A 19314-nucleotide genomic window follows, 5' to 3' on the forward strand; every position below is an offset into this window, starting at 1 on the left:
AGAAAGAAAGAAAGAAAGAAAGAAAGAAAGAAAGAAAGAAAGAAAGAAAGAAAGATATTTAAACAATGGGATTAGAGGCTTTTCAAGTCTTAATCATAGCTTTGGATTTACTGTTAATAATTGTATTCTTCTTGATGAATAAAGAAGCAGCTGTGTGGATCTGTCTGGTCCTCTGTGTTCCCAGAGCTGCACCAGCACCACCCAGTGGTGCCTCCAAGTACCCAGACATGCGGTGGGGCGGGGCATGGTGGTCCACACCTGCAGTCCCATCCCTTGGGAGGGGTACAGAGGAATTCCTGTTTCACCCCCATCCAACAAAAGAAAATGTCTTCAGTTTTATGATCGTTTATTTTTCTGTTATTACTGTATGGTTATGACAACATACTTATAGATACTTCAATACTCCTTAGAAGCTACTTATTGCTGTTTAATTTTTGTTTTTTATACTAACTTTATTTTATTTTTTTTCTTTTAGTGCCATTGATAATAGTAAACTCAATCACTATTGTATTGCTTCTGTTGTTTGGCTGAACATCATTGGGAAATCAGAGACTGAGAAGAAGAAAAGCCCCAGAAGTTACTATTTCTGTTGTGACTAGAATATTCGTGTTTCAGCAGGCTCATCTTGCAGTTGACAAACAAAAAAAGTAAAGTTGACAATAAAGCCAGAGTTTCTATCTATCTGATTTTTTTTTTTTAATTGTAGTTGCACTTGTAGATCAGATTATCAGAGGCAGGAGCACTTCCGGATTGGAAAGGGCACAGGACTGCTGCCTCCGTGTCACTCCATACGACGCTGTTACAGCTCAGGGATGGATTTAGATATGACCTGAGAGTAAATAACTTCCTATATAAACTTAAGAGGTTTTTAAAGTAACAGTTGACAAGTTGGTATTTGGGTAATTTATTTTGAACTCTTTGGTTACCTTGTTTCTGCTATAAAGAAATTTATAGATAACTATATGGGGAAATACCCTGATTTCAGAGAGAATTCCAATTCTGGAAACCAGTTGTTTGGGAAGTGTGGTTTTTACACCATTGTTTATTAGTTGACCTGAACAGTGAGACCAGACTACTTACATGTATTCCTTTGTAGGAAGTCTTGCTGATTTACAAGGATTTGTTTTATAAAATCAATGTAACTGTTAGTTGGCAAAATCAGCCTATACAGTCACAGACTAACCTGTTCATGTGGCTGTCTGTTGTGAAGCGTTTGCTTCCCTAGGTCATGCTTCCATTCCTTGGTGGAGCAGCGTGCTGTAGGTATGATTCTTAGTTTCTCATTCTGTCTGTCGGTAGGTCATTGATTCTAGGGAGCTTTCGTTCGTGTGTCTTATGTCTTGCAATGTCGTAGGCCAGCTTTGTAGTGTTCTTGGCTCATCTCATAATACTGTTGTTCACTTTTATATCAGAAGAGTTAAACTGCAAATATTGTATGAAATGTTTCAGTTAAAATAACTTAAAGGGGTGGGATGGCATCTTTCTGTATAGAAAACTTTTATAAATAAAGTTCTCTTTTCACAGTGTCTGATTTATGCCTTTGTATAGACCTGGCATTATGAATTTGTTGATCCCTGTTTTGTTCTTCACTGTAAAATTGCTGAGTAGAAATTTAATGAATGTTAATATTCATAACCTATCTGTTTCTTCAGTGAATTAACTGAATTGTTGACATAAATCAAGAGAATCCTTGCATAACTTTTAAGTTATTTAAGTTACTGCTAACTTGGGGCATATATTGAAGATCTCCTGGTAATGTCTCAATTGGAGAGAGCGGATCTTTCGTTCAAACTTAAGGGCTGTCAACTGGACCAAGAAAGTGTCCTTGAATCCTTGGCCCCTCCCCTGTGAGGATCTCTGGCCTCGAAGCTAACAGGCCAATCTTGGTAACTCACACCTCATTTTTTTTTTTTTAATTGTTGAAGATGATTGCATCCAAGTTTGAGCCTCAAATCAGATCTTTAAAAAGCAGTCAATTCGGGGCACTCCTGTTTCTATATACTGGGTCTACATACTGGGTCATACAATCTTTTCAAAAAGAGACTTTGGGCAGAAGTCCTTGGCGTTATGAGCTTCACAGTGTATCTGACGACGGACCGTATCTGGAAGAGCCGCCTTAATTACTCCAGCCGGGCTATTTATTGCGACAGACATCAAGCTTTTGCGTAATATATGCAAGCCAAATAAAACTAAGGCTTCTCATTAAAAAAAAAAAAAAGAGAGAGAGAGAGAGAGACTGGTTTTACCCCACTGCTCATGTAAGACATAACAGCATACCTTTCTATTAATTTAATTTGTAATAGTGTTCAAGTCTTGTTAACAAAATACCTGATACAAACTATTTGATCTAGACCTGTAGGGTATTCGGCAATGATGGGGTGTGGTTGTATTAGGGTTCTCTACGGGAACAGAACTGATAGAATGAATGTGTATGTGTATGGGATTTATTAGAGTGGTTTACAGGCTCTGTTCCCGCTAGGTCAACAATGGCTGTCTACCAATGAACAGTCTGAGAATCCAGTAGTTGTTCAGTCCACAAGGGTGGATCTCTGAGGCAGTCTTCAGTATAGAGCAGAATACTGAAGAAATGGGCTCTGATGCCAGTGAAGGAATGGAATTACTAGCAGGGTGAGGGCAAGCTTTCTTCTTCCGTGTCCTTTCTAGAGGCTGTCAGCAGAAGGTGTGGCCCAGACTAAAGGTAGGTCTTCCCACTTCAAATGATTTAGAATTTTCTCCATTAAGGTCTTCTGTTACAGGGCAGCCAGCAGTACACAGAGAAATCCTGTCTCAGAGAGGGGGGGGGGGGGGGAGGGAGGGAGGGAGGTGGGAGGGCAAGAAAATAAATAAAAAAAGAAAACTCTTCATAGGCGTCTCCAATGAGGGTTTTAGATAATTCCAGATGTAGCCATCTTGACAACCAAGAATAGCCATCAAAGTTGTCATCTAAAGACAGATCCTAGTCCCATTGTTCTACTGCTGTGAAGAGACACCATAACTAAGGCAACTTGTATTTTTTAAAAAGCATTTAATTGGGTGCTTGGTAACAGTTTCAGAGGTTTAGACTTATCATGGTGGGATCATGGCAGCACATAAGGTGCCACACTTGGTGCTGGAGCAGTATGTAAGAGCTTTACATCTTCATCTCCAGACGGTGAAAGAAACAGGCCAGGCAGGCTGTTGAAACCTCAGAACCCACCCAACAGTGATAAACTTCCCCCAACCAGGACACAACTAATCCCCTCCAAACAGTTCATCAACTGAGAACAAGCATTCCTGAGTGTGGTGGTGTTCAAGCTACCACAGTTCAACTGAGAACAAGCATTCCCGAGTGTGGTGGTGTTCAAGCTACCACAGTATCTGTGGAGCGTTCCAGATGACCAATGCAGGCACAGAGAGCCACAGGCTGAATCTGCCAACAGCCTGTTCCGAGGTGTCTTTGCTGGTTTTAAAGCAAAACCTACAGTAAAAACTTCAATACACAAAGTGATCGTAACAGGTTTAAATGGTGCTTCACCACAACTTATCTGCCCCAAGGAGGCTCAAGGAGAAGTGGGTCTCCCTCATCAGTCTCAGTAACACTGCTGACTGCAACACTGGGTAGAGAATGCTACCGTGCTCTAATAGCTATGGTTTCTAGGTCAGAGTCAGCAGCAATCTCACACAAGAGGTTCCAGGCATGTAAACTATTCTGCCCTGTCCCATTGTTCCTGAAAGTTAATTTTTCATGTGTATTCTCACTGCTGTGACAAATTACATGACCCAAAACTTAAGGTAGATTGATTTTGGCTTATGGTTTAAGGATATGGTCCATCATCGTGAGAGACATGAGGCTGCTGGTCATAGTCATCCTCAAGAAGCAAAGAGGAATGTCGCCATTCACCTGGCTTCTCCCCAACCCCTTTGTAATTAGCCTAGAACTTCGGTCCAACGGATGGTACATGAGGCCCACATTAAGGATGGGTTTATCCTTCCCTTGGATAAACACTGGACGCACCTTCACAGGCATGTCCAAAGGTGTGTCATAAGGTGATTTCAATTTCAAACGTAGTCAAGTTGACTATGAAAATTAACCCTCACACACAGCGTGCATAGGACACCTATGCCTACACGAAATGTATTTGGATCAAAAGGAGACACGCAGAGACTACTAACATGTGCAGAAAAGGATGGTAAGAAAGGCTGAGGCAAGTGGACCAAGATCTTCCTCACCTACAAACAGGTGAGGCCCGTGGGAGCTCTCATGGAAAGAAAAGCAGACTAGGCAAGCGGAAGGCACATTGGATGGCTTGATGGGACCCAGAAGTAAACGCCATCGCTGTTCAAGTAGCGACATTGGGGCATAGGGTGTTGAAGGATTAAGAAGGCCTGTGAAGCGTCTCTGAAAAGGACAAGAAGTGGGGAAGCGACGGGGGAGGAGACAACGTTTGAGCATCGGCGCTGCGTTACAGAGCTCGGTACGGAGCAGTAGCAGAAGCACCTACCACGCCGGGACGCTGGGCGGGACTTCCGGCGCGTCAGGACTGCATCCGGGTTGGGAGGCGTGCTCGGCGGCGCGCCGGCCTTTCCAGAGGACTGCGGGGCTGCGAGGGTGAGGAGGCGCGCGCAACCAAGAAGCGGAGGGCTTGGGGATGGCGGCCGCTCCCGTGCCGGAGGCGGCATCTCCTGTGAGCGGGTTGGGGAAACGCCTGCGCTCGCCTCGAGAATCGCGCTTCACGGCCCGGGCCTCCCCGCGTCCTTGCGGTGACCGGGCCTCTGCGGCGAGCGCACGCGCAGAACTGTTCTCCCAGGAGGGCTGGGCTCAGTTTCCCCGGGCGGGTGGTTTAGCCTGTGGTTGTCATATCTACCGTCCTGCCCTGTATAATGCGGACGCCAGCCTCCCCAGACTCTGGCACTCGAGTTAGGGCAGAATGCAGAAGCCATCCTGGAGAGGTGGAAGCCGTTCCAGTTGCATTTGAAGAAAAAAACAGGTCCTTGGGTTTAAGTCTTCCCAGCTCAGAGCTAAATGCATGAGTTTCGTTGATTTACGTGTCTCTAGCGCGTCCACAGAAGAAAAGGCAGTGACCCTTCCACTTGCAGAGCTCTAGTCTAGTGGAAGAGGCAAGAAGGTGGGACAAGACTTTTACACTGGGGACGCATCACGCTCAGATGCAGAGAGAACGTTGGAGTTAACCGGAGGGAATGGTACTGGAGAGTGAGCACTGAAGGAGGTGGCCAGAGGGGAGAAGGATGGGGGCAGTTTCACACAGCGCCCATGAGCAAAGCTGAAGCTAAAGCTGGCTGCATTTAGCATCTAGACTGCTGGGACTACTATCCACTCACGGTTTACAAAGAAAAACTTTCCTGTAAGATGGAACGGCCCCCCTGTGATGTTGATTAGGGGGCAACAGTACTTCAGGGTATTTGGATCAGTTCTGCTTGGTCTAAAAGTAAATGTGCTTTTCCCCTTTGCACTGAACAGTCCCCATTAGCCATTTATGGGTTTTCTTTGCTTGTCCCCCCTCCCCCTTTGGTTTGGTTGGTTTGTGCCCCTGCCCCATCCTGCCTCAGAGATTCAGCTGTTTATAACTCTTCCAAAAGAAATTAGTGTGTAATTTGTTCAAACTGGGGCCAATGGTCAATGTTGGCTCCAGGTTAGAACACTACTGTGGACTCCCTTTGAAGCCCTTATTATTTGTTTCCAGGTTAATACTCATTTATTGTTGGGGGTCCAAGAATTGTCTCACAAACCTCAAGAACGCTGATCTCAGTCAGACGGGTCCTTTATCGAGCATACACCCCAGGACTGGTCAACCAGGGCCATGGTCCAGGTTCTGGAACTGAGTTAACATTCTACAGGGTTTTTAATCCTAAAATCCACAAACATCTGTGCCAAGTTAATTCCACCAATCTGGATTTAGGGAAAGGGGGATTTCCTTAGGAACGTGTCTTTGTTGTACACTTATCCTGCTCCCATTGGCTAGGATAGTCAATTGTGGCAGGTGACTTGCCTTACCTAATACTCATCTCTTAACTTGTAAACCAGGATGTCAGTTACCTACATACATGTCTCTCTCTGCCAAGTAGGATGTCAGTTCCCAGGGAGCTCTTGGGAACTTAAACTTTACTAAACCACTACTCAAAATGGAAGTCTTATTCTAAATAGTTTCTTATATACCATAAAAGCTTATACATAGGTGCAGGAAGTGCTGTTGGGTGGTGGGTTCGGGTCCAAGCTTATTGTGGGTAACTATACAAAATAGTTCTACTGATTTCTGTCATGATTGGTTTCCAAGGGCACAGAACATGACAATATGTAATCAGTCTTGGATTTAGAAAGTTTCCTTAGAAGGGTAGAAGTTACCTAGGCCTTAAGACCATCTAAGCCTAAATATTTTATCTTGGTTCTAACTTAGCCCCTCACGTCTACATACATGCATTGGATGTATCTACACATCCAATCAACTGCAGATCAGAACTACTCCAAAGAAGCCAGATGCAGTGGTAGGCCCTGGTAATTCCATCCCTCAGGAGATGGATTCACAAGTACAAGGCCAGCTTGGGCTGACTGTTCTTAAAGTACCAGAAAGGAAGGAAAAGGGGAGAGAAGGAATGAGGGTAAGAAATATTCTAAAGGAGAAATAAAATGTTATTTATGCTAAGCAATATGAAGTTCTTGTCATTATTCCCTAAAGCATTCAATGTAACAGCAGCATACAGGATTTGCATTGTTTTAAGTAGGTTTTAATTGTTTTAATGATTCCAGTTATCTACCAGGAAGGGAGTGGCTGCATGCAAGCACTGTACTGCTTTAGACAGAGGACTTTTGGACTTGGGCATCTCTAGGGGCTCTTGGGACCAAGTCCATGGATGCCAGGTGGTCCTTCTGTCCAATATTGGTTGTGGTCCAGCTAACAGGAATTAGAGAATAGGGAACTTGGCAGATATGAATGGGGCTCTCTGAGGAAATGACTATTTTAAAGTTTGACTTGAACATGTACGGTCTGTTTCCCTTTCCTCTCACATGTATGTTCTATGGAAATGTTTTTTTAATGTAGGCTTTTAAATTACCATTACATCTTTGGGTTCTTCTTGAGGGATTAACATCAGTAGTTTTTATGATTTGCCCCTGGTACTAATTGGACAGTTATTTAAGTACTGTTCTTTTTGGTGATTTTTTTTTTCTTTTTAGTCTTCTGTTCCTTTTAGTTATGGGACAAGGTTTTGCTAAATAGATCATGCAGCCTTCCCAAATGCTAGGATCAGAGGCATGCATTTTAAAGATCACAAAGGATCAGGATAGAATATCAAGAAGACTCATAAAAGGGAGGATTTTTGTGCTCTAGACTTGATTAAAGCTTTTTTTTTTTTTTTAATTATGTGCATGTGTGTATGCCTGAGTGTGTCTGTGTGCTGGCAGAGAAGAGAGTGTCTTAGCCCCTTGGAACTGGAGTTACTTGGAGTTACAGTTACTGCCCTGTGGGTGCTGGGAACTGAACCCTGTTCTGTGCAAGAGCAGTTATTACTGAACCATCTCTACAGTCTTAATATCTTTTTTATTCTCTGCACTCTTTTCCAGTAGATATTTGGCAAAGTCAAGCAGAATGCAATTTTTTTTTTTTCTTTTTTTAGGGGTGGCGGGATGGTGGTTGTCATGTAGCCCAGGCTGGCCTCAAATTCAGTAGATAACAGAGGATGGTGATGAACTCTGGAGCTAGCATTGTAGGCCTGGACCACCACACCCAGCATTTTCTCAACAAATTCCTGTATGGAGTTTTATGCTGAGTGTATAAAATGACCATGATTGCAACTTGACAGAGTTCTATAAGGGTAGGATGACTGTATACCTTCAGACCCAGCAAGACCCCACAGAAGTGCTTATAGGTATCCATAAGGAAACATGCAAACTTGTGGATAGGTGTGCTTTGTAGTATAATAAAATAGTAAAACTACAATTACTTATGCTTAGGAGAACATAATTATAGTACATTTATATAATAGAATATAGTAGTAAAAATGAATGTCCAGATCTACCTATAGTAACCTACCTACAACTATCATGATGGGGAAATTGCACACTGACAGGCATTTTCATTGGCAACACAGATATAGGTCAGATTAGACCAGATTAAAGGTGGATAAAGGCAAATTTATTAGGAGGCAGCTCTCGGGTGGGTTCACTGATCTCACTGGTGGAGGTCAGTGAAGTCACGCATCCAGGCTAAAGCAAGGGGCTTTATAGAGCTTAGGGGTACCAACTTAGGACTTGGGATGGTGCCCATACATGGTCAAGAGCTGAGTCCCTGGGCAGGCACTCTTGGGTGGGTTGCTGGAAACACAGAGATGAAGAGTGATGACTTGTTAGCCCTGAGTTTTCTCTGCAGGTGGGGTTGGGGGACAGAGGGTTTTCTAGCTTGTGCAGGGGATGAGCCAGGGCTCCAACCTAACATTCTAACTTCTTTGGGTATAGGGGTGCCGATTCAGATGTCACTCCATCCTTCTGAAGAGGGCCAGCACTGGGTGGGAGAGTCGGGAGTGGGTAGGCAGGAGTTTACAGAGTGTGCCCCTTAGCTTCTGCTCATCAGGAGGTGTGGGCGTAGGAGCATTTGGTTGACTATTACTTGGGAAATTAACAATTGACTCCTGGAGGAAGAGAAGAGGGTAAGGTGCTAGGAGAAAACGCTATGAACGGAGCTAACCATGTGAAGGGTTAAGACTTAGAAAGCATGGAATAGAGATGTGGCCTGGTATTGGTGGAGTTCTTCAGACAGTTTGTGGAGTGACTTGATCTGAGTCTCTACCATGCCAGATGCATGGATGTAATAGTAACATTTTCTCCCAGAAACATGTAGATGCACCCTTGTAAGTCATGAGGAGGTTAAAGGCCCTCTAGTTTTGTAAGGCTTTTGAAACCTGTAAGAATCTTAATAAGATTTAAAAAATAAATTTAGATATGTTAGCATTATCATTGTTTATAATCTATACTGAAACCCATACTATAGAAAAGGCAATAGATTCATACCTTTGTGTCATAGAAGCTTGGGAAACAATTAAAACCAATTAAACAATTAAACTCTGAACTTAACATAGCAAGGGAAGAATCTGAAACAGTTTTCATTCCTCCCATATACCTTAAATCACTTTCCTGTCACCATCCAAGTTTTTTTTCATATCCTCCAACCTTCATGACTTCATTTACCAACCTCAAAACACCTTCCCAGACCCTCAAACATTTTCTTAGAAACTTTCAGATCTTCAGACCTTACTGAAATGTTACATCTCTTTTTATCCAACTATTTACCACTAGACACAGGTGGTTGGCCATTGGGCATAGCCATTGCAAAGTGAGCTCCTTTAGATAAAGTTATATTGATTTGGTTGAGTCTAGTGACAAGGGAAATTGTGTCTAGACCTAGTAATGGCCGCTCTAGGAAAGTGAGGCGTGAGGCCTGGTGTTTACTGAGAAGAGGACTGAGAGGCAGCCGAAGCTTGGGGTTCTGTCCTTAAATTGATCTTCAAACCCATCAGAGACCCTAGAAGGATAAATTTCATCTGAGCAAGCAGTCTCCAAGTTTTAAAAATGACACAGACACTGGGCTACCTGGATAGTCAGTCATCCAAGGTCCCTCTGTGGTCAGTGGGACATCCATTTTGGCCAACAGGCCCAGAAAATCTGACAGACTTTTTTGTGAAGCAGGACTCTGAGGAGGGACTAACCTACTTTGTCTGGGCAAAGCTAGTCAGTCAACTTCCCAGTCTGTCACAGTTTGGCCAGTGTGCTGTCAGCAGTCATGGCAAAGGGCAGTTTATAGCCCAGTGTCTATCTGTGCCACATTTAAAGCAGGCTTCAGGCGGAGGTTCTTCTGTGCCGTCTTTGGAGGAGATCAGGGTGCTGTCAGGAGCCTGTGTGTCTCTTCTACAGAAAGTTTTCTTTATCAGACATTTTAAGTGACATAGTCTGTAGATTTTTGAAGTGTTTGAGAGCCATTTCTTTATCTAAAGTATATCTAAATAGACAAACGTTTGGTTTTTGGCTATTTAGTTTTTGTTTTGACTTTGAAAATATATAGAGAAAGCTGAATATAGCTTATTTTGGTAATTATGATTATAAGTATAGTTATGAACATATTAAAGAATATGATTCTTTATGAGGTAGTCAATAACTGTATGTTTTAATTATGTTTAACAGTTTATAACAAGTGCTTGAATGATATGTTTAAACTTCAGTGTTAGGACAGGAAAGGGTTAGTAAGGTTAAAAATGGCAATTGTTTTTGCTTTAAGGACCTTGGCTGAGGGAATTGTTATCACAAGGTCACAGATTTGATTACCAACAGTGTAGAATTTAGCTTTAGGAAGCAGGGGTGGGGTGCCACATCGGGCTGAAAGGAGGAGGCTTTTTTTGGAGTCATGTCAGTGAGGAGGTGGGACTGTTGAAGTGATACAGTTGGAACAAGTTTAGGGACCCAGGGTAGCAGAGGGGGGCAGATCTTGTGGGGGATGNGAACTGGTTACTGTGGCCCAAGCATGGGCTTGAGGAAGCTGTGGGTTTTGGAGAGATGAGAGTGACCAGTTGTGTAGGAGTGCGGGGGGGGGGGGGGGGGGCTGATATGCTCAGTACAAGAGCAAACATTGAGGCTTCCCCACCGTGAGCATTGAGGGCCAGGCTGGACTGTGCAGAGTGGGCAGGTCTATCATAGGAGTGAGTGAGAAAGGGGGGGGGGTGCCTACCAGGAGGAGGAGGGCTGCAGGACCTCAGGCAAACTGCAAGGCAGATGGGAGAGGGTGTTGTAAGAGTCAGGGCCATGTGGAGGACATAGCAGGCTGAAGAATCAGCCTCTGGGATTTAGAATCAAAATCACAGACAAGTGATCTGTACATACCTAAGGAGGATAGATTAGCAGCCTGGTTTGGAGTGACCACTGTAGCTAAAACGGGTGTGTCAAAGGAAGAAGTGTGTGTGTGTGGGGGGGGTGCTCACGCAAGGGAGGGGACTCCGGTTTGGGATCTGAGTCCTTGGAGGCAAGGGGTCTGCTACAGTGACCATACTTGCAAAATAGGACCTGAGCCTTAGAATACTGGCTACAGAGGAGGCACAAGGGTGCAGTTACCAACAAACCTGGACATTTGCCCATATATCAGCAGAAAATTTAAGATCATAGAGAATATTAAGAGTGTTCTCTGTTAGTCATTTATTGAAGCCAGGCCATAGAACAAAGGTGTTTTGGAAAGATTTTGTAGTGACTGAAGATGGAGTTTAGACCCGGTGTTGCCCATCTCCCAGCCTTGTGGGAGGCCTATGACAAGAGTGTCCCATGTGATAGCCTGGGGTCAAACAGTAGTGGATGGGAAAACCTTGGAAAGGGCATCTCTGAATCCAAAGGCTCCCCAGAACCCAGAGCCCCTACATGGCCCCTGCATCAACTCCAGTCTCTAGGCTCCAACACTGTTGAGTGTCTCCCTTGACTTCCTTCACTGATGAACAGTGCTGTGGAGGTGTAAGCTGAGTAACCCTTCCTCCCCAGGGGTCTTTAGTCATGTTGTAGTAAGACACCTTGTAAAGATAAGAAACAAATGGGAAAAGATGACTAATAAATTAATCCCCACATTTAAAAAGAACGTATAAATCACCAGCCATGGTGGCAAATACATATGATGCAGGCATTGGGATACAGAAGCAGGGATTGTTGTAATACAAGAGGAAAACCTGGTCTACAGAGCGGTTCCAGGTCAGGTAGGGCTACGCAGTGAGATCCTGTCTCAAAACAAACGCTAAGTCTCAACTAAATCAAATCTCATTCCTCTTCTTAAGCCTCTATATTTTAATCCCCATTACTAATAATCTATAAACCAAATTTATCCTTGTGTGATATAGTTCAGAATAAAGATTAACAAGGTAGCATAGGGCTCTAACCCCAGCTCTTAGGAGGCAGGAGGATTGTGAATTCAAGGTTAGTCTGGGCTACATAACAAGACCTTGTCAAACAATGTAAACAACAAAGTATTTAACAAGTTTTGAGGGGAAAATTTGCAAAGTTGCCTACATTATAAAGTGAGGATACAGTCTTTAAAATTTGCAGCATGGATCTAGAAATACAGCTTAGTTGATAGCTTGCTTGCCTTGCATGCATAAAGTACACACACACACACACACACACATTCATGCACATCCACACCCACACACATATACCCCACACATCTTATTTTTACTGTAGAACCTGATTTTCCCCTCAACTTATAAGTTATAGGAAATCATAGCTTCCTTTAAATACTGGCAACTCCTTGGCCACACATACCAGTTCAGTACATAGCAGTGGCAATTGGAATGTTTTAATTGTCCACAACCAATTATGAAAAGACCTTACTAATGTAGTGTCCCTGTCTGTGTATTTGTTATTCTCATACATAAAAATAAAACATGTATTAGCAGAGTTATTCTGAGAAACCTGAAAGTAAGTCGTAGCATCTCATTCTAACATTTTCTTTCCAAGTTTAAACTCGATTTAAAAGAGAATATATAAAAACCTAAGCATTATAAAAGTTTCATGCATTAAATGTTGAGTTTTGATTTTTTTTAAATATTATTTTTTCCAAAAGAGAAGCAGCCTAACGCTAAGCAATATCTTCCTGGGTGTGAGTGGTATTTTTGATTGCTTACCAGTTTTTAATTGTCCATTGTTTGTTAAACTGTATTTTTAATTTCATTTGCTCTCTCCTAGGGAATGAAGGATGGCAGCGCGCCGTGTGTTAAAAGCTGTTTTGGTAGATCTCAATGGCACACTTCACATTGAAGATGCAGCTGTGCCAGGCGCACAGGAAGCTCTTAAAAGGCAAGCTGTCCTCCAGGTTCAGATGACAAATACGTTTTTAAGTGCCGCTTTACCAAGGCGGATCATTAGCTAAATGGATGGCCTGAAGATGGCTTTTCACCAGCTTACCATACATGGCGGAACTGCCTTGGGTCTAGCTAGAAGATGTATGCGTTGTAATATCCTCCCAACATTGTTCTCCCTGCTTTATTAGGCTTGGCCTTTTGCTCTAGTCTTTTTGTTCTCCCCCACCCATCCCACCCCCAGTCCCCCACTCTGTTTTTTTTTTTTTAAACCAATAATGTAAATTTGGAGGTGAAGACTCAAAAAACTAGAGTAGTAATTTAATTCTGAAACTACAGAATGAATAGCACTGGGGGAAACCACACGAGTCCTGGGATCTAACTGAAACACACAGATAAGCACACAGACAGAGTCTGCCTCCTGATTGCCCGAAATCGAACACTGAATTTGCAACTGTTAAGAGTGATGTTTGGGTGAAAGACTTGGAATTTTTGAAAGATTTCTATCAAATATATTTAATACTTTCAAAGATTAAAGGCTATATTTCTGATTCACCAAGTACAACACTAAGCAGGTCTAGAAACAAGCAGAGAATAGATGAAGAAAACATGTTAAAGAGAACTAACTAAGGGTTAGAGGTGGCTCACTAAATAAAGTGCTTTCTCTGCAAACCTGAGGGCCTGGCACCCACGTAAAGCTGGATGTGGTGGCTCCCTGGGGCTTTGGACAGCCTAGCCAAATCCGCAAGCCTTGGGCTAATGGGAGACCTTGTCTCAAAAGAGGTGTCAAAGCAATAGCGTCTGAGGTGGTCCTCTGGCCATATGCATGAACACACATGTGCACATAGACACGTATGTATACACGGTGCACATATACACGTATTACACACGATGAACCAAATGTGGATGTTTGCTTCTAGGTGCCATGAAAAAAATTTATTATTCAGTGTATTCATCCTGAAAACAAGTTAGAGGTTTTCAAAATCAATGGTATACAGTTTGGTATCTGTCATTTTCAAACTCCAGAATGTCCACTGTGTACTGTAAGAGTACCCGACTACTCTTCCGAAGGTCCAGAGTTCAAATCCCAGCAACCACATGGTGGCTCATAACCATCTGTAACAAGATCTAACGCCCTCTTCTGGAGTGTCTGAAGACAGTTACAGTGTACTTACATATAATAAATAAATAAATCTTTAAAAAAAAAAAAAAAAAGAATACCTGGTGACAAGCCTGAGCACTGCTGGGTATGAGGGCCACAGCAACACAGGCTTCATCCTCTCTCCGGTACGTACTGCTCACTTTGAGAGCCAAACAGAAGATGCCAGTGCACCTGGGCTAGTCCGTCCAGTGCCGCTGTCATCCTCACTCCCAGTCCTGATGTTGGGTTTGGAGGAAGGATGATGGGCTTTCTTTAAAACCAAAAAACAACTGGGTGCCCAGCCTCTCTATCCACCAGGCCTTCTAGGGCCAGGGTGGGCACCAGCTGATCTGTGAGCCTCAGTGAGTAGACATCCTAGTGCTTGCTTGCTTGCTTTTTCTAGTATCTCAGGCTGGCAAAGGTGGCCTTGCCCCTCTGAACCTCCCACTTGAATGTCTCGGGCTGGAGTGGCAGGTGTGCCCCCCCTCCCCTCCAGCTCATGCAGTCTGTGGAGTGGAACCTGGGACTTTGTACGCACTAGGTAGACAACTCTTCCGTTCAGGATACATCCCCAGGTCTATTTAGTTTTAACAGCGAAATTATTTATTTCCTCCATAGAAAACACTGGAGAAGCTGAGCCAAAAATAATGCTGACTTTGTACAAAGTATAAAAGAGGGTTTATATAAAAATAAGTAAAATTAGGCAGAATTATTTAAACTCTAGTTTTTTGTCTAAGGGATTTCCTTTGTGATTCCTCTACCACTTATCCAAGTCACCAGAACTCCCCCAAAGCCAGAGCCGGAGCTCTCCCTCTCCCTGTCACCTGCTGGTCTGAGTGAGCTGCTGTTCACTCCAGTCACCCTCCCAGCCCTCCCACAGTTCTTTCAGTTGATTTTCTTTGATCTACACTTGAATTGTGGCAACATCAGTGTTCCCTGCTAAGATTATTAGCACTGATTCCTAGAAGCAGTTTACTGCAGAGTCCACTTTAGAAAGGACGCTGCCACTTCTCCTGACATGAGTTAGTGCAGATAATACCCATCCACAAGCTGCTGGCCACAATGCAGAACTGCAGGTCTGTGGGACATGCCAGCGCTTTGCTGAGACAAACGCCACTCACTCAGTCAAACACCTTCAATTGCAGAACTGCCTCGTGTTTGTCAGTACCTTCATTACTTCTAATTGTCTGAAGTATCATATTCCTTTCTATGTTTATCAAAACCCACACTGAACAATGAGGTCTAGGTCAAAAAAGAGAACTTATTTCCCACCTGTTTTAAATCTCTGTCCACAAGTTCATCAGAGCCACACCTCAGCCCTAGGTCTCAGAGCTGTGAAGATGGCCTTTCTGCTCACTGTTCATCTCTGTGAACAGTGCCACCTCTGACACAGTGTGACCTCTGAGCCTGCCGCTCTGCCAGGCAGGAGACTGTCCACCTCTGATGCAGTGTGACCTCTGAGCCTGCCGCTCTGCTAGGCAGGAGACTGTTGAACTTTCTGGGGCACGGCAGGTTTCCCTGTCAGAATCCCTGTGCTGGCACTGCCACTGTGGTTTCTATAGAGGTAGACAAGGGAAGTTGAGGGACTAGTTACACAAAAAGTTTTGTTTTTTAAAGAAAACTCATTAAAACTGATGTGCTTATTCCACAGTAATGCTCACTTTTAAGATAATAGCCATGTTAACATAGTAATTTCTTTTGTGAGATAAACTACCAAATTTAATGTGTTCTACTGAGAAGTTGCCACACAGATATAATAGAGGAAGTCATGATCACAGTGGATTATTTAATCATATAAATTTACTTAATGTTCTTTGGGTGCATTCTTAAAACTCTCTTCTGTTTGATTTGCTTGTTTTAAATTATGTCAAGCACTTTTATGCCTTGTAGCCTTCTGGGGAAGACATTAAAAGCAACAGGCTATTAATATGAATTCTAAATTATAATTACCTTTAGATTTTATGTTGAAACACTGTTCAACATACTGAGAAAGTATTTCTAAAGAAGGCTAGATTCACAAATTCTTTCTCTGAAATAATCCCAATTTGTTATTCAAACCCAGATCATGGAGTCAAATCATCCCTGTATGTTAGTAGTACTCCACACTTGCTGTGTAGACACTGGCCTTGAAGTCACTTATGGCTCAGGCAGCTTCAGACTTTCCGACCTTCTCTGGGCCTGCTGGGTCTGACAACTGAGTTCTGTGCGTCTCTCTGAGAAGTCCAGGGAGTTTCTGTTTATGCGTACAGCAATGCACTGTGGGTAGCTAGCTCTGTTAACGCCTCAGTTTGGTCTTTTTTTGTTCCTCCCTTCCAGTCCATTTCACAAGACTCTAATAACTGTGGCATCCTCGGTTCTTCTAGTAGGGGCAGTAAAACACTGGCAGAGCACAGGGAACTTTGCCACAGCCCCACTGCTACCCAGCAGCTGCAGCTACTTGCCGCCATGAGTCTCAGTTCTGTCATGTCACATCAGGGGACGATCCTTATGATAGCTCACCTCTAGACCCTGTGAAGACAGTGGCCTTTTATGTCCTTACTAAACTCCTCAGCCAGCCAAGGGCAGCTAAAGTCCAGAAGCTCCCACAAAGTAGAGATAGCTTTTGGAGGCGAGACACTGCCCACAGGGTGTAGATCATTTGTAGGCATTCTTAGTAGATTAAAGGCAAAGCAACCTTTGACTAGGACAGCACAGGGACATGTGCTCACGCCCTAACACTTGCCAGCTTGGGAGACTTAATGGACTAGGAGGTGAAAGCTCTACTTCTGATTCTGACTTTTCCAGGTTGCGTGCCGCTTCTGTGATGGTTCGGTTTGTGACCAATACAACCAAAGAGAGCAAGAAAGACCTACTGGAGAGACTGAAAAAACTGGAGTTTGATATCTCGGAAGATGAAATATTTACTTCCCTGACAGCAGCCCGAAACTTAATAGAGCAGAAGCAAGTCAGGCCCATGCTACTGGTTGATGACCGTGCACTGCCTGATTTCACAGGTGAGAGAGATTTGGGAGAAGTTGAACAAGTTCTTCACATGGGGATCCCTGAAACCATGCAGAAGAGGCATCTACTCAGATATTCCCATCACTGAAATGGTCCACAAAGCAGACAGACAAAGCAGCCTTGTGCATAGCAGTCCAGTGACTTGTCCTCTAACACGTGGTCAGTCAGCGCCACCACATTAGCTGCTGCTGTAGCTGAAGAGGTAAGCGCTGCTCTGCACCCCTGGACTTGACTTTGCCAAGTCCCCTGCTGTGTTTATAGAGTTTGAGTCTAAGCTGATGTTTCTCAAACCTTTCTGACCACCATCTACAGTACTGACCTTGTGAGATAAGCTGCATTATATGTTTGGGTTGTTTGGTTTTTAATGGTGCTTAGATCATCCCAAATTAGTAGTCTATTAGTGAGTCATGAGCATGTTTTAAAATAATTCTTTTGAGTATTATAACTCTTTTTTTTTTTTAAGACAAATATGTTTAACCCCCGTCTTCTTCTTTTCTTCTCTTTTCCTTTCTTTTTTATTGTTTGTTTTTTGTTTATTTATTTATTTATTTATGATATGTAAGTACACTGTAGCTGTCTTCAGACACTCCAGAAGAGGGCGTCAGATCTTGTTACGGATGTTTGTGAGCCACCATGTGGTTGCTGGGATTTGAACTCCGGGCCTTTGGAAGAGCAGTCGGGTGCTCTTACCCACTGAACCATCTCACCAGCCCGAGTATTATAACTCTTAATCCAGGATGTGCTCTCTTAACTTGGCTAAGTGAGATAAATCAGGGACTTCTTAAAAATAGATGCCATTCTAGATAGTACAGCTATTCCATAATGATTGTGAAATATTTTTCAATTAAGAGTAAATTGTTTTCACTTTGGAAAAAGTGACTATAGAAAAATGTCCTGGTTATATGAAAAAGCTGAAGGATAGCAAAGCAATCTTTGAATCTGAATTTCCTTTCTGACTGTATTAAAACAATATTAAAAATATAGCTTTTTTTCTAAGTAAGATTCTGATGTACTAGCAGTAAACTACAATTGGGATGTAAAAGCAGAATATTTGGTCAGGACTGGAAGAAATCTTGTCACTCAGAGATGAACTGTACCTCTTAGAACATGTTCATCTATATGAAAATAACCAATATATGTGAATATTTAAAGAAAATATCTTTGCCAACATCTGCTTCAGTAGTAGATGTAATAAAAAGAAATAGCACTAAAAATATTCAATTCTCACTGTGGGCAATTAGTTTGTTCCCTCAACAAAGTTTAACAAGTCACTTAACACTCATGGCAGTTAGTAAGGAAGAAACTGACAGTGGGCAGCTGAACACAGTGAAGAGCAAGCGGGCATTAGCTGTGCGAGGTTCACAGACCTCGTGATCAGACAATAGACAAACTTTGTCTGGTTTGTCATATCTGCGGTCCTAGTATTAGATACCAGGCTCTTAACATGCTTTAATATGTGTGAAACCAACTGTAGATTAGGAAATGGTTATAAAACTGTAGAATTCTACACGATGGTGCTTTTCATATTTGTCATGCATGTGCCAATTAGAAGTCTCATTTCCCTTGTCTCTTAGAATTTCATTCCCTCATCAGTTACTGTTGCTGCGATAAAACTCGTAGATGTTCTCCTGGCTATAATCAATAAAGCATTTTGAAATCAGAAATCACTCACAAATATCAGGTTGCAATTTTCAATTCAGGTATTCTAGCTATAAAAACATCTATGAAGAATATGGAAAGATATTAATGTCCCTCTCTTCTTCCTCCTCTCCAACCCACCCCGCTCTCTTTTCCTCTTCCCTCTTCCAAAATGTACTTCAAATTATGGTGATAGCAAAATGTGCACACGTGGGAGATTTTATATATATATACAGTGTGACTGACAGCTTTAAACTCTTACATTTCTTCCCCGTTGCCAGGAGTTCAAACCCACGACCCCAACGCTGTGGTCATAGGACTGGCCCCAGAGCACTTTCATTACCAGCTTCTGAACCAAGCATTCCGGTAAGCAGCTGCTTCTCACCCGATCAAAGGGTCTCCTTCATTTCTCCTTTAGATTTTGGAACGTAAGATTTTCTTGTTAATTTCTGACTACCTAGATTACACAGTAGGGTGAACATTTTCAAAGTCACTTTAGTGTCAACATCAAATACTATTAACTGTCTTGGCGTGCGTGCATGCGTGTGTGTGTGTGTGTGTGTGTGTGTGTGTGTGTGTGTGTGTGTGACAGAATCTCTCTGTGTAGCTCTGACTGACCTGTAAATCTCTATGTAGACCAGGGTGCCCTTGAACTCACAAAGGTCCTTCTGTTTCTGTGTCCTTAGTTCTGGGATTAAAGGTGTGCACCACTATGCCTAGCCTTGTTT

The 19314-nt window shown here is 42.9% G+C and overlaps 2 protein-coding genes and 1 non-coding gene across 3 annotated transcripts in view; 2 read left to right on the plus strand and 1 right to left on the minus strand.

Moving 5' to 3' along the window:
• The window catches only part of Ier3ip1 (immediate early response 3 interacting protein 1), an 11412-nt gene extending 9886 nt beyond the window's left edge, over positions 1-1526 (plus strand). Inside the window, exon 3 of the mRNA XM_021214555.2 lies at positions 476-1526. Within this exon, the coding sequence (XP_021070214.1) occupies positions 476-531 (56 nt within the window). The 3' untranslated portion in view covers positions 532-1526. The remainder of the gene's footprint in view (positions 1-475) is intronic.
• Positions 1527-4511: 2985 nt separating this feature from the next.
• Positions 4512-19314, plus strand: part of Hdhd2 (haloacid dehalogenase like hydrolase domain containing 2) — a 29756-nt gene continuing 14953 nt past the window's right edge. The window contains exons 1-4 of the mRNA XM_021214553.2: positions 4512-4588; positions 12695-12805; positions 16733-16941; positions 18868-18952. Coding sequence (XP_021070212.1) covers positions 12705-12805; positions 16733-16941; positions 18868-18952 — 395 coding nt within the window. The 5' untranslated portion in view covers positions 4512-4588; positions 12695-12704. The remainder of the gene's footprint in view (positions 4589-12694; positions 12806-16732; positions 16942-18867; positions 18953-19314) is intronic.
• Positions 15145-15269, minus strand: LOC115065553. Its single transcript, XR_003845328.1, has one exon. It is a non-coding gene; the product is annotated as a small nucleolar RNA SNORA40 (small nucleolar RNA).

The sequence above is a fragment of the Mus pahari genome, chromosome 15 (genome assembly GCF_900095145.1).
Source record: "Mus pahari chromosome 15, PAHARI_EIJ_v1.1, whole genome shotgun sequence".
In the NCBI taxonomy this organism is placed as follows: Eukaryota; Metazoa; Chordata; class Mammalia; order Rodentia; family Muridae; genus Mus; species Mus pahari.